General features: G+C 40.8%; 1 protein-coding gene across 1 annotated transcript; it reads right to left on the bottom strand.

The window, feature by feature from the left end:
• Nucleotides 1-5,724: 5,724 nt before the first annotated feature.
• wnt5a (wingless-type MMTV integration site family, member 5a) lies at nt 5,725-17,767 on the bottom strand. The gene is made up of 5 exons (XM_010772239.1): nt 16,671-17,767; nt 13,707-13,856; nt 11,492-11,739; nt 8,260-8,552; nt 5,725-7,660 (listed from the first exon to the last, which is right to left on the bottom strand). The coding sequence occupies exons 2-5, from the start codon at nt 13,841-13,843 to the stop codon at nt 7,202-7,204; spliced, it is 1,137 nt and encodes a 378-aa protein (XP_010770541.1). The 5' UTR covers nt 13,844-13,856; nt 16,671-17,767; the 3' UTR covers nt 5,725-7,201.
• Nucleotides 17,768-18,943: the final 1,176 nt, after the last annotated feature.

Below are 18,943 nucleotides of genomic sequence, written 5' to 3'. Positions count from 1 at the left end.
CATAGCTACTGCCAGTAAAACAACACCCAAAAGACACACGGCTACTGCTCTAGTAACCCGATTTACTTTCACAACCCTAAGCGTTTCACAAAACACTCTAGAGCGTTCTCATCAGTGCTTGGCAATAGGCACGGGTTCCACATAATTGAAAGACACCTCAAGTGAACACTCAGAGCGAGGGGACATGCACGTCCCTCTGAGCTGAGTTATTGACAGATTCGAATTTCGCGGATCAATAACTCATGAACATAACGTTGTAAAAATACAAACAACATGACTTTACAATCATAGCAAGGTAGACAACGAGCTACAGAGTCGTTTTTATCAGAACAGTTCGATACGCGCCGTCATCCGAGCTAAACATCAAGAATTGGTCACAATCTGCAGCTTGAGGAGGGAGAGGAGTGCGTAGGAACCGTCTACAAACTGCAACGGGGTTTTGCGAGATCTCGCAAAAAGTATTGCGAGACCTCGCAAAGGTTTTGCGATATCTCGCAAAACATTTTATTTTTATTTTTTTTCAAATACATTTTTTTCCCTTCTCCATGTCCCCTAGGGGGCTCCGTAAATTCTGATCTGCATTGAAACGTTAATCCTTCTTTCTCTTTATATTAATACACAAAGTCGGAATGTACAAAAACTTCAAATGCACACCTTAATACACATCACAAGAATCCAACAAATTGTGCACAAAAGACTATTTATTTGTTTCAAAAGCAACAAACAATAAGTGTAAATCTGCTGATAGACAATTGTTGATTATTTCCAATGTGAATTATTATTGTTTTATTTCACAAGGAATGTTGCTCAGTTGCTTCTATGTCAGCTTGTCAAAAATAATTGATTAGTGATGATGAGTAAGGGTATCTTTCTTCCTCTAAGTCAGTAAGGCTGGCTATACACAGGCAGCAGGACCCACCAACTCCAATCATTTCTTAAAAACTCAGTTGCTCTTTAGGTAACCTGAGTTCAAATTTTAAGTATCCCATCCAGTGTTTATCTATTTGCATGTGCTTATTACAACAGCACAGTATTAGGCTACTGCGAAATATGCAATCATTTTTGTTGTCCTTGCCAAGTCAGACAAATAAACACGACATACAATATGTGGGAATAAGGCGGACTTTCTGAGCCCCCCTCTTAGAAAAGTCAAAGCCAATAGGAAGTGTGAATGTTCCACAGGCAGACACAAGCCTTATAGAAGGATATTCAACTTTTAAAAGGTGTGAGGTTTATTGGATCTAGCGGGACATTACCTGCGTATCCAGCTATTTCATTTTTCCGTCTGCACTTTGTTGACTCATTAACCACAAAGACCTCAGTGTAATGCCCCTGTTTAAACACCTTATTTCATTAAGTGCCATTTAATGAGGGCACTAACTAGCCCGGTTGTCAGTCATCAGGAAAAAGACGGCCAAAGCTGTTGGAAAAATATGATTTTCTGTGTTCTATTACATTTTTCCTGAAATGGTAAAAAGTTAGGAGGAGTGTGTGTGTCAATTCCTTCAGTCCAAGCGCATCTTGTGTGACCTCTGTGGCTGATCTTTTGCATTGCTGTTCATCAATGAAGAACAGGTCTTTATAATCCATTTTCAACAGTCAGTGTTTCCCTGGCATGCAAAAAACGACATAGTTTGTTACAAATATGTAAAAAACAGACATAGTATAGTATGTCGATAATATGCAAAAAACGACATTTTCTGAAAGAAATGGACAGCATAGTAGGCTATGTAGGAAAAAAAAGTACAGAGATATGCAATAAAAACAACATACTCGAAAAATTCAAAAAGAAAAACAAAGCATAGTATGTCTATAATATCCCCAAAAAACGAGATAGTATAGTATCGATAGTATGCTAAAAAACTAGATAGTATAGTATGTCGATAGTATGCAAAAAAACGACATAGTATAATATGAAGAATTGCCGAAAAACGACATAGATAGTGTGTCGAAAATATGAGAAACAACTGCATAGTATAGTTTGTCAAACACATATTGGAAAAGTAGACAACCATTTCCGTCTAATACTTTTGGTATACCAATTTGTTCATTAGAAGATATTGCACGGACCCAGGCTTGAATCGAACCAATATCAAGAACAGCATGTATGTTAAAAATGTGAGAAAGTACGGCATAGTATACTATGTTGAAGACATGAGAAAAAAAACTCAGAGTATAGTATGCCCAACATGTCAGAAAAAAACAGCAATATGTCATATAGCATGTCGGAAATATCATGAACAAACTCATAGTTTAGTAAGTGAAAAGCATCATGGAAAAGTCACACTATAGTATGTGGGAATTATTAGCTTTAAAGTTAGTAGAATACTGTAGATGGGAAAGGAAGCTCCATAACCGTGTTAAGATACTTTAACCATAACTGGGCAGAGCTGTACTGATGTCAGAGCAACCCCAGGGGCCCACTTTAGTGTAATCCACAAAGGCTTAGTATGATGACAGAATCACTCAGCTACTGGCTCTGACCTGGCACTCTGCTCCCTGTCGGGCGGAGTAACACACACACACACACACACACACACACACACACACACACACACACACACACACACACGACACGACACGACACGACACGCACGCACACACACACACACACACACACACACACACACACACACACACACACACACACACACACACACACAGTCTGGTAAGTTTACATTTCCAAAAGCAATTATCTCCAATCTTGCATTATTCTACTTTGCAACTTAGGTACATACAGTTGTAATAATCATGACTATAGGAGGTCTGGCTGATTCATAGGTAACCTTGACAACCAGTATTAACCATACATGTTCACTTCTTTGATAAACATTGTTAGGATATTAACAGTCATTCATATGATAACAATGTATCTGTTAGTCTTTTTAAACTCTCTCTAACACAAATGCAAACACACAAATACACACACAAATATACACACACACACACACACACACACACACACAGACAGACAGACAGACAGACAGACAGACAGAAAAGCACGCACGCACGCACGCACGAGCACACACACACACACACACACACACACACACACACACACACACACACACACACAGAGAAGCCTCAGTCATACACAGAGAAATTGTAACCTAAATGTATAACCTTACTATTTTCAGTCGGAGTCGTGCCCCATTGAAACAACTTGTGGTGTCAGTGGTTGCTCGGGGGACACTGGGATAGAATTGGCAGTGAGAGCAGGGGGAACCGGTAACTTTGTGGCATCGTCCCGTCTCTCTGATCCAGTCCAGACTATTTGCGACGTCACGGTGCGGTGTCCTGCCCTCTTTCTCTAAAATACATGACCACAATCCCAAATAGCTCTAAATGCAGCTCTGTGGAGCGCTCTTATTTTGGCTATGTTGACGCTTTTTGAGCATTTTACAGTAAGATCCGGGAATGGAACAAGCTCAATTTTGGCCTAGACTGATGAGCTTTGCCAGAGCTGTTGCCCTGACAGCTAATGTATTCTGTTTTCTGCAGATTTAAAGCCCAAAGCCTTTGAGGTAGAATCGTGGTTTGATGTGGTGGCTACTGAAAAATGCACCAAACTCACCAGGAAATGATGTAGCAATAGCATGGTGAAAAAGAAATTAAAATAAAAGGTGGATGGAGAGGCCAGAGTTCAAGCTAAGGTTTTTGTTTCACAGATGGTAAAATCTGGTGTAAATGTATTACATCAAAAATGTGCAGCACGGAATCTTCCAGTTACAGTTGTCGAACATCAGTCAAGCCTTTCCTCAGTGGGAACAGAACCAACAAAATATTTAGGAATCTACAAAGTTGTGGTCAGCAGATCTGGCTTCAGCAGAGGAGGTTGCCTTATATCAACCAGCTGCTTTGTTTAAACACTGTTTGCACGTAATCGTCTCAAAGAAGCTCTGAAGAATGTTAGTGCAGTGGAAGAAGAAGAGAGTAAAACCACTCCATAAGCCCGGTGAACCTCAGTGTTTATCTAGCACAGTCCATTCATCATCGTAATTATCACCCTTGCATGATTACCAAAACATATATGCACGCACACATATATAACAAAGTATTTATCGCACTGTAAAAGGTTAAGATATTTGCATATTTTAATTGAAATTGAGAAACCATGAATGTTTCTTTTGGGAAAGGACTATTGTAAACATTTATTTCTGTTTATTTTCTCATGAAAAGTAGAACATATGAAAGCAATGTCAGGGAAAGCTCAAACAGGCTGCTGTTTTCTGATATAAACTCTGAAGAGCAGATGTTAGAGTTGCCAAGGCTTGCATCAGCTTAGAATATCTGCATCTCCTCTCATATTTTTCAAAGTGTGTGCGTGTAAGCACTTGTCAAGTCACAAAGTGTCGTTACTTAGAATGCTTAATTATGTGTGCGATATACTGTATATAATATATACATAAATATATTGACACATATATGTACAGTCGCCAACATAATCTGTCAAACTATAGGTGGGAACAGAGTAAAGAATGGGCAGGTAGAGAAAGGTCTACCAAGTTTAGACATTCAAGCATTTTGTTTGAGCAGTTGGAAGTGTGTGTGCCTCTTCCTCTGGTGTCATACCTGTTCACCTGTGGGTTTCAGCTTTCCTCTGCACGGCCAATCGGCCTGCCGTGCACCTGGATTTCTGTTTATGCTATTGCTGGAGGGGTCATGCTGGTATGTGTAGTCAGTCAGTCACTCTGACATCTAAAGAGCCTCGTCCAGCACGTGCAAGTACTTTCTGACCTCCATGTACATATCATAGTGAAGGGTGATTTTATATGCTTATAAACCCTGCTGTTGACAGAAAGTTCAAATATGTTCAAACTCTTGCAGCGCTTGTTCTCATTTGACTTTTTTGGTACACTTTCTTATACTTGCTAAGCTTGTATCTTTCTCCAGCTTTTCCCTAATGGCCTACGTGACACCGATCAGAAACCTAAACACACACACACGTGGGCCAATTGACAGGGTCACATATGGGATGTGCTCCTAAATTCAGTGTCATTTTCCCAGTGTAAATATTAGTCAATGTCAGGACCGTTTACTCTGTAATGGCAGTCTTCAGCTGTTCTTTCCGTAAAGCACTTTCTCTCTCTGCTCCTCTCCCTCGGGCCATCCCTCTCAAAAGCCCTCTCCTTATTACTCCCCTCATCCAGCCTCATGTAATCCCCCGTTTCTCATTACCCAATCTTCTCTCCTGTTCTTTGCGTCTCCTCTTGAGCGCCAGCAGTCTCTGACAAGGTCCAGTCGCCTGCCAGACAGCCCTGTTCCCCACATTGAAAATCCCCCTTCTTCCCATTCTCCTGACACAATATGATTAATCATTCCATTAACTGATCCACTGTCATTGGACTGTTGAGGGGCGCTTATAATAAAACCTCAACCAATCCCTTGGGAGACACCCAATCTTCAGGCTATCTTAGAAAGCTCTCAAGAAAGCTCTCCTCGTCTTTGTTCACTACACTCCTAAAACAGCTGTCATCTAAAGTGGGTCCCGTCACTAAATGTGCCCCTGGGTGAGGAAACTGAATAAAGGAATCTAACTGGTTCAGAAAAAACGCTGAAATGTTGTTGGAATTGGAAGCAAAGGAAAAGTTAGACTTTTAAATTAAATCAAGAGCTCTTTTAAAATGCACACACGCTTTGTGGAAAAGGAGAAGTTGATATAGGAGATACACAAATTAATTTGAAGCATACTGTACAAACAAGACTTGAACAAACACTATGAGGTAATAATTCTCTGCTGGTTTTACATTTGATATTTATTGAAACAAAGTAGAGCATTGAGCCGATTTGTAAAAAGTAACAAAATATCAGCTATAACACATATTGTTAAACAAACCTCAAATTCACGGAGAAGCTTATAAATATACATATCTGGATTGGTAGAAATAGTTTGTCTATTGAGAATCATCACAGGGATAGTGAGCAGATGACGGAGTGGTACTGAAAATATGTGGTGATGATAAAAAAACCTCAACACTTTGTGATATATATTTATACATGTGTGTAACAGTAAAGCTGAACATGAGTGAGAAGAAAGAGTTTGTGTGTCGAAACAATAAGGTGCATTTCCCTTTACAAAACAGTGAAGAGCCGCATTAGTGAGAACACCATTTTTAAAAGTGACTTAAAAAAACTTGAGGTTGTCTGACTAAATATTGATTTATGATGGAGATGGTGTTTTTATGTTTTTAGCTTAGAGGAGGGTCTGTTTAAAGAAAAAAATAAATACAGTTTACTGATTGGTTGGATAGACATACTATATACACAGAGCATGGAATATTTCACCGCTGTAACCACAACAATCGCCCATATATATTCAAACCATATTAAGTATTGTAAAATAATGTTAAATGGATAATCTGAATGAATATGGAAAAGAATGTAGGCTATAATATTGATATATTTGCTGATGCATGGTAGTAAAAAACAACAACAGCTGAACAGACACGCATAGACAGGTTTTAGCCTCTGTATCAAAGTGCATAATGGTGGAGGGCTTGTTGCAGCACCTGGGGAACTCTAAGGCTTCTGGGACAGCTTAATAAAAGGCCCAATCCCCAAAACACCCTCTTATTGTACCCATTGTACTCCAAGGACTTGCACGGACCAACAGTGTTCCTTTCTCTACATGAGGGGAGAGGACGAGTAGACTTTGGTGAGGAGGTGAAGGCTGGTTTGGGACTGAGCCCATGAAATCACATCTATGCACTACAGCACACATGTGTTTTCCTCTCAACAGTAAACAAACCAGGACCTCATATTCAACTATGCCACAAATATAAAACACTACTCTTCTTTGGAAATGGAAGCAGAGTCCAATTTCGCAACCAGTGTGACCCATCTGACAAGAAAAATGTTATATTCTGATATTGATAAATGGTGGAGGGAGATTTCCAGCCAGTTTTAGGCACTTGAATGGGTTAAAATTAGCTGGTGATACCTGGGCCAAAATAAAACATAACAATCTCAAAAATAAATATTTCACGATACTCTCAGTTTCTGAAGACATAAGATTTTTTTGGAAAAAAAAAAAAGAGTCTTTTTGCAATGGCATAATTGTTTAACTCTATAAATATAATTTATATAGTTTCTTTCTTCCGTTCTCTCTCTGTGTTCGACTCCTTTGCTCCTCTGCTCACGAATACACACAGATGTATGCCCATCGTCTGCAAGCAAACACCCACAGGCATCACTCCTCCTCTCACTTGCAGACAAATTGGTCTACGATTTTGGTGCAGCGCTTGCACTTGACGTAGCAGCACCAGTGGAACTTGCAGTGGCATCGCTCCACTATCTGTGCCTTGTACTGGTCGTACCCGCGGCCGCAGCACATCAGCTCGCACCCATCCATGCCCTCCGAGGTCTTGTTGCAAAGGCGTCCCACTGTGCCCAGGGAGCCCGTGCTCTGGTTCTTCAGGCAGTAGTCTGGACTGGACTCGATGTATACCAGGTCGTGGCTCGTGGGGGCGTTGAACTTGCTGTGCATCTGCACCAGCTTTCCACGCGTGTTGAGCTTCATGGCAGCAGCGCTGTCATACTTTTCCTTCAGCGCTTCGCCCACCTTTCGGAAGTCAGCCAGCTGTAGCCAGCAAGTCTTCAGGCTGCAGGAGCCTGACACCCCGTGGCACTTGCAGGACACGTTGGCAAGGTCGGACACCGTCTGAGAGTAGAGAGGAGGGGGAAGAAAATAAATAAATGAATTAACAAGGTGAACCTGCACAATCATTTATTTTGAATGTGACAAATTGCAAAAAATAATCCAAGCGACACATGCTTAATATTTGTACTTTGACCTGACTGTATAAATATTTGCACAACGTGCTGCTCATGATCTCATAACACATAACTATTCCATAAAGGACTGAATGATGCTGTCCATGTCTCCAATAGTTCATTGAATAATACGTTGTCCACTCATTTGTCCTACTTGAAAGAACACTGCCTGGCAACCGATATCTGGAATTACGTCCCCTCTGAGGTGGTTTCAAGATGTTTGAAAAGGAAAAGAGATCCCAGAGCTGCCTCACGGGAGTCCGTCTCCCCACTGATCAAAGCCTCAGGAGGGGAGAGCTGACAGAGCTGTTACTCAGATGATCAGCGGAGACAAATCTCATTGACCTGGATTGTCTCACTTCCAAATCCTCTTACTCTTCCTATCACTGGCTGGTGTCATTCCAGGGTCGGCAGTTTATATCACTATGCTTGCTTCTTATCTGATGAAATCTTAAGATCTTTGAGTGTATAATCCCTGTGTCTTACCCTCCGTCCAGCCTCGTTATTGTGTATATTCATCATCAGACGGGCGCTCTCATATGAGCCTTTCGGGAAGCTCTTCTCCCTCTCACGTGCGTCCACAAACTCCTTGGAGAACCTGTAGCCATAGTTGAGGTTGTCTCCGCAGCCGCCCCACAGCCAGTCTCGCGGCAGGTCCTTGGGGCGAGCTGCACGGCTGCACCCACAGCTGGAGAGCTCACCCTCTCTGCAGGCACGGCTCACCGCGTTCACCACTCCTGCCGCACTGATGGCATAAGTGAAGGCTGTTTCTCGGCTGCCTGCAGAGACACAAAAACGGGGAAATCATGTCACATTTGACACAACAAGGAACAGAGTAAATAAGAAATGTGTTTTCATTTGGAAAATCCATCCACTACTCCTTTCTTCTAGGTTATTTGTTTGTCACTCAATGCGTGTCACTTTCATTTTGCTTGAACAATTTAAATAGTGTTATGGGATGTGATGTCATATGACAGCATCAACCATATATTTAAGATTACATAGCATTTGAACCAAGAGTTGAGAGTTCCTCATCACCAACATGTTGAATGTTGGAATCTGATTTGCTGTTATTGGGCTTCAGCCAGAGAGAAGAGGGCGCCCTCCAGTGACAGAGATGCTTCCTAACAAGCTACTGCCATTTCACCCAAATTGAAAGCGACAACAGTTCTTTACTTTATATGTCATGACTGACTGATCCTGGAGGCCTTGCTCTTGAACTCCCACTGTTTTCTACCCTCAACATTTCCTCTGTAGGGACAAAAGGTTTTAAAAACTCACATGAGCAGTTTTTGCAATCACCAATCCATTACCACTTTTATTTAAAGCCAGAGATTAAAAGAGAAAACTGAGATAAGCGACTAAAGAAAAGGCAGCCGAGAAAACTATGAGGCTGACATTGAAGATGGGGGCTGTTACAGGATAAAAATCCACAGCTCATATACCTGCTGGGCCGACCTTTAGTGAGTGCACTTTAATGACAGTAACAGATGGACAGAATGGCAAGTTAGGGAGGAGAAAGACAAAACGACTCAAGAGATAAGTCAAGAAAAAGAAATTGAAGAAGAAAAAGCAAGTAAAACGGAAAAGGAGACACACGCATGCACTTAAATATCACAGAAAGTGGAAAAAGACAATGACAGAGAAGAGAACAGATGAAGAATAAAGAAACCTTGTGGAAAGTCTGAAAGCTGTTCAGGTGGAACACAGATGATCAGAGAGTGTGTGGGATTCATTAGTCTAGGACAGCTTTTAATCCAGCCCGAGTACATGGGCATAAATGGACCTGAGGACAGACAGAGTGTCGTCTTCTACACTAATTCCCTTCTTCTGTACCTCCACCTGGAGCTAGCCAAGTGAGGCAGGGAAAGGGTCCCAACCAAACCACTTAAGCACCCCCAGGAGCTCAGCTTTAAATCACAAGCAGTGACCGAAGCCAGCAGACAGACAGACAGTTAGACAGACTTTCAGATAGACAGCCATGGAGGGGCGGACATGTTTACTTGGCCGAGAGTGGGCTCAGATGGAAGCAATGTTGGAGAGGGAGAAGAGAAATAGGAGAACGGCTGTTGATGAGGTTTCTATGAAGACTGATCTGTGGAGAGGGAGTCAGCAGCGCCAGCGATACAGAAAGGTAGAATCACCAAGAGTAGTGTAAAAATGTGTATGTGCGCACACAAGGTCACGTAGTGAGCTCACAAGTACCTCTAGTGGTATCTATCCATGCAGACAGTTTTATGTGCTGAGGTTTTGAGATATCCATTTCTTGACATTTTTCCCACCGCCCCGATATGATGCAAGTAAATAACATTTCGTTTTGGGTGCTCACAACATCAATTTGAAATGACACGCAGACGTCTCTTTCCAAAAACAAGGGTTACTCTGGATCATCTACAGACCTCGGTGCAAGCAGTTTTCAGTGAAACTACTTTCTAACTAAAAATAGTCCCCAAGAAAAGTGTTGACAGTGTGTTCTGTGGATTATCCAGACTAATGGGGACATTATTACTGGAAAGAGAAGTTGCTGTTGAGCGCATTAAAGGTTATTCTTAAAGCTGTGATCACCACAAAATGAAATTCCATTCACCATTTATTCCATAAATTGCATGGGGGTGGGAGCAGAAAACTAAGCAAAAGATTCTGGACAAATGCATGCGTTCTATGTAGTTGTTTTTCTCTTTTGGATTAATTGACCTTAAAGAGTAACAACATTAAAAAAACATCTGCATTCTTTACGCTCAAGGAATTTTAAAGTTTCCCAAAATGTAAGCTGACTTTTACTACTATTAGCCAAATCCGGCTGTAACTCTGCTATCATCCAACACCCACATTCTATAGCTTTATTATAATTCAGCTGGAGAGTTATGATCAATAAATGGTAAACCACCTTTACATAAGCCCCTGAGGTGAAGGCCCACATCCAAAGCAAACTAAAACAAACCTTGTAAAATGACAGGATGCAAGAGTGGGGATTACTAAGAGAAGAGCGTAAAGCTCTTGAACTTTCTATAAGATATCCAAGCAAACTGCGTGCGTACACACACACACACACACACACACACACACACACACACACACACACACACACACACACACACACACACACACACACACACACACACACACACACACACACACACACACACACACACACACACACACACCTGACAAGGTGATGTATTGGTGCATACACTCACTGCACTCCCATTACTTGTAAATACAGGGCAGCTACAGTCCAGCTCCACAGTGTGTGTGTGTATGTGTATGTATATGTGTGTGTGTGTGTGTGTGTGTGTGTGTGTGTGTGTGTGTGTGTGTGTGTGTGTGTGTGTGTGTGTGTGTGTGTGTGTGTGTGTGTGTTACACTAGATTAGATTGTCCTTCATTCATCAGGGGAAAAGCAGATTCTCTGCCTCCCTCTTGCTCCATGTCGGGAGCTGGTTTAGCAGGCCAAAGCCACATGTGATTTATCCAGAAACCTCACTATTCCTTCCACACAGCTGCTGAGAATCAACAGCCCCACAAGAGGGTCAGTGAATCAGACAGAGTATGAAAAAAGAAAACACACAGACAGTTCAGATTCTGAATAACACTGGTGAATGTGTCGTGCAAAGGCGGTCATATTGGTAAACTTGCACATTTGTATCCACTGCTGTGTGTTCATGTTAATGTTTCTAAGAACATATGCTATTTTTATACATCCTTGGTACATTTCTTACCTATTTGCATGACCCGTCCGAAAACAGAAGAGTTGTCCACAGTGCTGCAGTTCCAGCGCCGCTGTCTGAACTGGTACTGGCACTCTCTGATGCCAGTCTTGGCACCTTCACCGATGTACTGCATGTGGTCCTGGTAGAGCTGGCACAGCTTCTTCTGGCCCTGCGACAGGCCCACCAGCTGGCTGCACAGAGGCTGGGCCCCGATGATGTAGGCTTCGGGGATCAGTAAAGGGTTCATGGCCAGAGACCTGGATTAGGAGAAACACATAATGCAGTGGTTTTTACTCATTTTGACACAAATGTGCAGGTTTTAAGTCTTAATTCCCAACCAACAGCTAATTTCACTTAATTAGTTTCTCTTTCTTATGGGTGAATCTATGTTATTCAGTAAAATGAGACAGTTATTTATTAAAATGTAAAATCCCACACCGTTTAGCTCTTAATGAAATTGGACTTAAGAACCTATTTACCATTTTGGGCCAGGAACATACAATAAATAGAAGCACAAAACATGGGAAACCAAAGTGGAACATTTAAAGTAGAGGACAGAGGAAAAATAGCTGAAGTTGCCGCCTATTTTCAGAGAAAAAATAAAGAATACGTGAAATGAAAGGTGCTTGGTATAAAACAAAAAAAAACACTAAAATATGATTTGGTTCTTATATTGCCACCTATTTTAACTTGAAACTCTTGATTGCCAAGCAATGCCTGTCAAAGAACCCTCATCACAGGTTGTATATTATGTCGAAAAACTACTATGAAGTTGTATTCCCTTTTACATGTAATCCAACAGTTCCATTCAGTTTTGGATAAGAGAAATAAAAACATATAAACATGGATTGGAAGAAAGAGAGAGAGACATGGATGAACACAATTGAAAAAGAGAGAGAGGAACATTAGTATGAGCATCTGGTTCCAAGCCACAGGACAATTAGAGCGGCCCATCCCTGAGCCTTAAGAGAAAGACAATTAGCCCCCAGTGTAACCCGATCGACTGGGGAAAGTCAGCAGAGAGAGAACACACACTTAACAGAGATGTACACACATAAGCACATGGAAAAAAAGATGAATGTACACACAGACATGCAGACTGACGCTGTCTCTCACACACACACAGTCAGTTGGCCCGCTGCTCCGAGACTCTAAATCATTCACACCTGTGCGTCCTCTCAAAGAGGAAACTGAAAGACACACACAGTCTGTGCTCCAAAGTCAGCTTTCCGAGCGTCTGTGGTGGTGTGCAAGTCCTCTGCTGGTAAATCCAACTCATTATTTGAACTTTACTTTAGTTTCCTTCTGGGCTGAGTCCATTCAAATATGTTTATTTGTATAAATCCTCCTTAATTATTTGTTTAAATTATTATTTTCACATAATTAGGCCTTCACCAAATGATGTCACTGCTGGTTTTGATCTGCTCTCTGAAGCAAAGGTCCTACACAGAAAGTGTTGGTTTACTGTAAATGCTCCATGTTTTTAGCAAGCACTTCACAGGATACACAATTATACACACAAGTGCACAAACAGACAAACAAACAGAAACAGCCACATGACGTAAAGAGTTGTGAATTGCTTTAATCTACTCTGCTATACAGTATTTTTCCTATATTAGAAGTACTGTGTGTTTAAACGCAGCATGCTGAAATATATCCTTTGTAATAGGACGTGCATCAACACACACACACGCATTCACACACTGTTTGCCTTTGCACATATTTGACAGCGACTCATAAACCACAACATTCTATGTTTTCTATAATATTCATAATTTTGGTTTGGCAATATGCAAAGAAAGAAAATAAAGGAGAAAAAGGTCCTTTCTGAAAAGCTAATGTGCTACAGTCAGCAAGTAATGTTATTTCATATGTGGTGCAACTGAAGCTGAGGAGGCTTACTTAGCAAACACGCACACACATTCTCACACATAGGCCTGAAATGGACACTGAAACCAAGTAAATGACTAATATAAACACTTAAAAAATATTTGTATAAAAGGAAAGAAAATTTAGATTACCCCAGATCTTTGGGTGTTTCAAAAATATATATTTTAAAGCTTGGCTTGCTTATTCAAAAATGTGAATTATTTATAAGTGTAAAATAAGAAATCTCCGTTTCAAAGTTGACAATTTCCAGTGGTCATGACACGGGTAAACACACTGTGCAGAAACTTCATACCAATACAAAAATACTACATATGGGGAAAAAATGAATGCATACCACCAAGAGTTGGCCTCCACCACCACCTGCATGAGGAGTGTGAGGAGTGTGAGGGCAAAGACGCAGTGTCTGGAGTCCAACAAGCTGCCATAGGGCCAGCTCCCCGGCCGACACACACAGCCCAGCCCCAGGTTCATTCTGCTGCTTGATCTGATGGAGGCCAGAGAAAAAAAGGTTGTCAGACTGCCTGCCTGTCTGAATGTTTGTCTTGCACATTTTATTGAATAAAAAAACACAGAAAAAGACAGACTGGATTGTTAAAATGCATGAAGGGAATGCAGGAAAACATATTTTAGCTCCATTTGTATATATCTATACTCTCTATTTTACATGCAAAAAGCACCATGGTTGTGTGTGTTTATATGATTACAGCCCTAAGCCAGCAGTGCTTTCACAGCAGAGCAGTCATTTGGCAGCAGGTCTGAGTGTGAATCACATAAGACTGATAGACATGCAGCCATGAGAAGACACAATGACCATGTAACCACATCTCGACACATTCCTGACAATTCACTTTTCTCTGAGAAAAACACATACAAAGAGACACACAGAATCGAAATATCTATTTGTAGTCTACATATTTACCGTTCATAAGGGTCAAAACTAAATTGTTTCCATTCTAACCTCTTCTAATTGTAATTCTGAAATGTTTACATAAAAAAAAAAAACTATAACATTCTGGTTCCTTTTCATCTATGCCTGACTGTAATTATTCAGGTTTAGAGCGCTTAATTTAGTTCTATTATGATAATATGGAAGTTCCTTGGGAAATACTAATGAAATTGTTTAGCAAATTCGTTAATTCAGAGCATGGTAGGACTTAAGAAAATGTATACAAAACTTGGGAATTAAAAAGAAACCATAACCCCTAAAAGCATTTGATTTTATTGCTTTCTTCTGATGCATAGGTTTTTTAATAGTTATTTGACAAACAACGGTGGTGTCAGTCTATAATTGAATTTAAATTACGTTTTAGATGTATTAATTGACTGTGGTTCGGACTTAAAGGAGCCACGTCAACGGAGATGGCCTGCACCAGGCTATACTGTGCAGACGTTTCCCTATAACTACAAGAAATTAAAAAAAAAAGGGGGAAAAAGGCTATTATGTGCAGGTCTCTGCGTGGCTTTGGTGATATAGTTTGGCTGCTATGTGGGCAGAAAATGAATTAAAAATAATTAGCCCTACATTTGCAAGTGAAACTGATGTGCCAGCCTTCCAGTTCGGCCGTGTGTGAATTTTGGGACCCAAAGCAGGTCTAATTTGTCACGCTGTGTTATTTTCCAGGGTTGAGTCGTGGAGACCTGGGCCTGCCTAATACTCATTAAAGACGAGGCCAAGTTCACCATCACTCAACCAGCGCGCGCGCACACACACATACACGCATGAGCCTGTGCGCTGCTTCAGTAATAGACGGCGAAGTTATGTTCTGCCTTTTGGCAGTTCTGCAATACACATAAAGTAATAATCCTCAGAGAGCGGCAGTTTAACTATGATTTTAAACTAATTGTCCTTATTATCTGAGAGGAAAGGAGATTTACAAATATATTAAAATGTAGAGAAAGTGAACTTCTATAATTAAATATTAATTCTACACCAAAGAATAACGCAACAGATTGAGTGAGAGCGGTTTCATTCTGCATATAAGAATTTAAATTGCCACAGGTGCTTGCAATTATCTCATATTTAACGACTAAGATTCAGCCAATCAGATCAGAGTAACATAATTGTTCGATTAAACAGACAAAGAAAAAACATTATTTAAAAAAAACAGATTTCGTATTATTGCTTGATTGCATTTATACATGTTCAAAGCTATAGATATCATATATATTTTTGTTTCAAAACGTAAATATATTGTGTATTAGGTAACACAGCAAAAAGCGTAAGTCTAATTCCTGCGATCCGTGACCCCTGGAAACGTTTTGAACCGAGTAAAAAATTAATTAGGAATTGACTGGATAATTGACAACAACCTCGCTCTTTCTTTCGCTAAAAGTGGCATCAAATTGGAGACATCCGGCAGACAGAATTTAGAAAACCGTCGTAATGATGAAGCATCGGGCTCTGACGTTGTAATGGATCATTTAGGAGGCTTTTTGTAAGGCCATAAGGGACCCAATCGATTAACATTATAGCAGATTTTTTAAGGAAGAGGAGAGCATGTTTTTTTAAATGAGAAAATTGTTCTTTAATTATTTTCCCCTCTGTTGAATTTTGGGAGCGTGTCTTTTCTTAGTTTTGTTGAACTCTGACAGTGTGAAAAATATAATTATTAGTAAATATAGTATAATTCTTAGCAGCAGAAAAGGCATTAATGCTTTGAGTGGGAAATAACGAAACCTTGTAATGAATTACTTGCATTTTTAAGCAAATATTAAAGTATGGCCTGCATCTCTACGCATTTTTATAATATGCATTGTGACAATGAATTAGTGAATGAGTTTTTTGTGGGTTTTGTGTGTAGGAAAGAAAATTAATAAAGCATTTTAAAGCCTAACAGATGAGCATTTTCCAAACTGCATTACACCTTAACCTACTGGAGGGAAACATTGTCTTAATTTAATAGCGAAACAATGATCAGTCTCTTTTCTTGCCTGTCTTGTTGTTTAAAAAACCAGAAGAGGGAGCCAGGTACAAAGATTTGATGAGCAGAAGCAACTCAAAGAACATTGTCAGACTTTAAATGGGCTCCGTTAACAATGGACATAGAAAGGAGACTATTTGTTGGATTACAAATAAAAATGATGTGAATATGTATTCTCCTGAATTAATGTATTGCCCAGCTGGACCCTGGCATGGCCCTCAGTCAATGCAGTGAGGGAAATGCATGTTTAACACATCACATCTGTCATTAACATATCCATCCAAGAACGAGTATTAGTTTAACAAGCTCCCACAGACACACGTATTCCCAACTTTTTAACATAAACGATGGCTGCAGGAAAATGTGAGGCTACTCACCAGGGAGCACAGTCCGTTAGAAGTTGTAAATCCAATTTCTGCCGACGATATCACACCAATAATCCCAGAGCAGGCCAGGTGGATTTAAGATGTCCTTTTCCGCTGCAATGAAGACACGTCTCCTCGTTTTATCCGGATTTCGTGTGAAGAGCTCGCTTGGCTGGGGTGAAGAAAGAGGAACGCTAAAGCAAAAAGAGTTCTTCAGGTTTGGTGTTTTGGTGAACACGGACGCCCAACAGTCAGTGAATGCGCTCCGTGCGCCAAACAGTTTACAGGGTTTGTAGGAAGCAGCGGGATATATAAAATGTGCAAAGACAGTGTAAGGAAATGATCAGTTCCTTTAACGAATCGGTGCGTGATGTTGCAGTAATTATAAACAAAAACAACTATCTACGGCAAACCCGAAGTGCCACTTGCGGAAACTTCGGAGGTAGGCTACTTTGTCGATACTAAACAATAAGCGGCCTATTGGATTGTCTCTAGCCGGGTTAAAACTGTCCCCGATTATATCGAGAGTATGTCAAATAAAAATGAAAAATGTTGCTGTGAACATTAAATCCAGCCGCACACACGCTCAGGTCATAGCGCGTTTTACCTGCGGAACGATCCACACGGTGATCCTCGCCACAAACGACTTGTCAATTTACCTTCCATTCTGAGCAGAAAACGACTTGGACAATTCCTCAGCTCGATTTAAAAGTCTTCACATGCAAAAAAGTAAGTCATCCGCCTCGCAACAAAAAAAAGAAACAGATGCCACAATTAATCGGCTCCAGACTGTATGCTCCAAAAAACTTTCCGCGCGGACTATCTCCAAACAGTGTGGCTTGGCGAGCGCGCACGGTACCAGGGGGAGGAAAAGAGCACAGCGTGTGAACAGCGGCTTTGCTGAGGCTCAGAGTCTGTCGTCCTTCCACACCGTCTGTGTGTGTTGCAGTGCAGGGAAGTTTCAACGACTATCGCTTCCACTCCGCTTTCCTCTCTCACCTGCTTCAGTCGCCTCCTCTCACAAACTAGCACACTGCAGCATGGATGCGCAGCCCAAAACCTTCAGATGGCGCATGCGCCTCACATTTCTCCTCAAACCCCTTTCTACTTCCTCCAGTCACCAACTTTCTGAAGCAAGGATTTTGAATGTAGGTACAATCGTGGAGGGAGAGGAGCGAGAGGGAGAGAGAAAGAAAGAAAGAGAAGGGCGGAACAGGCTGTAACAAAACAAGCGTCTCTATTACCTAAAATAAACTTATAAAGCACCCGAGGCTATTACCCTATCCATACCAGAGCAGAGTTAGGATTTTCACTGGCAGCAGCTCGAGTTACCACTCGGTACAATCAAGACAAGCAGGTCCATATCGTGTGCTTATACAGGCTGCTCTCATCACCTGAAGGCCTCTGAGCATTACAGTCATTACGGTAATTATTATTTTATGGTACATTATCTCAAAACATGCAGCAGGAATCCGTGAGCTTACAGTTCGATATTTGTCAATGAACCCGATGAGTGTCAGAGGGCAAACTGTTTAATAGTTTCAGGTGTGTCACTGTGTGTTTCTATCCTCCACACTGAAGGCATTCAAGGGTGAAAGCCGTGTTATTTTCTATTGCGTTGGACATAATTTCATCTGGATTGGGGAAATATAAATATAATAACAGTCAGGGAAATAAGTAAAACAGTGCTTAAATTAATTTAAGGGGGTGAATATTGACCTAATGCCCAAATAAGGGTTTGCCTCAGGTGATTCAGGAAAGAGAAAGAGAGGGGAAAATAAATCCATTCAGACAATTTCTTGATACTTATCTTATCTCAGTCAAGTGTAGTCAATCTTATAGGGCCACTGTGGGTCTAACTTAAAATCCATATGAGCCCCTCAAACCTTATTAAAATGAAGGGAGAATATAAATGTATATATGCATACACACAAATGTACATAAAAAACATAATTTTCTGCTCCTCAAATAAGTCTGTAATAATGAAAAACATCAGTGATTAAAACTGATTCTGGCCCCCAAAAAGGTTTATTATAATAATGATTTTTGGAGAGTCGTCATTTTGTCACATTTTTTTCTCCTTTAGGAATGTTACTCTTATTATAACTGTGAATACCTGTGGAAAAATTAAGTATGAAGTGCCTGCAAATTTTGCAAGAGTTCTGTTCCCAGCTAATGTTACCGTGGTGGATGCTGGAGGCTGCGACTGCGTCAAAGAGCACTTAAAACATGCTCAGCCACATTTCTGATCCCTCACCATGCCTCACAACCCCTTCTCCACCCCC

The sequence above is a fragment of the Notothenia coriiceps genome, unplaced genomic scaffold (assembly GCF_000735185.1).
Source record: "Notothenia coriiceps isolate Sejong01 unplaced genomic scaffold, NC01 NC01_scaffold00011010, whole genome shotgun sequence".
Classification (NCBI taxonomy): Eukaryota; Metazoa; Chordata; class Actinopteri; order Perciformes; family Nototheniidae; genus Notothenia; species Notothenia coriiceps.
This window is presented reverse-complemented; position numbering and strand designations above follow the sequence as displayed.

What these genes read in the sequence shown, in the direction of transcription:
- wnt5a (XM_010772239.1), bottom strand. Translation starts at nt 13,843, where the DNA reads ATGAACCTGGGGCTGGGCTGTGTGTGTCGGCCGGGGAGCTGGCCCTAT. An exon ending in CGGACGGGTCATGCAAATAG is followed by an intron (nt 8,553 to 11,491) that starts GTAAGAAATGTA and finishes GTGTCTCTGCAG; the next exon opens with GCAGCCGAGAAACAGCCTTC. An exon ending in ATAACGAGGCTGGACGGAGG is followed by an intron (nt 7,661 to 8,259) that starts GTAAGACACAGG and finishes CTCTACTCTCAG; the next exon opens with ACGGTGTCCGACCTTGCCAA.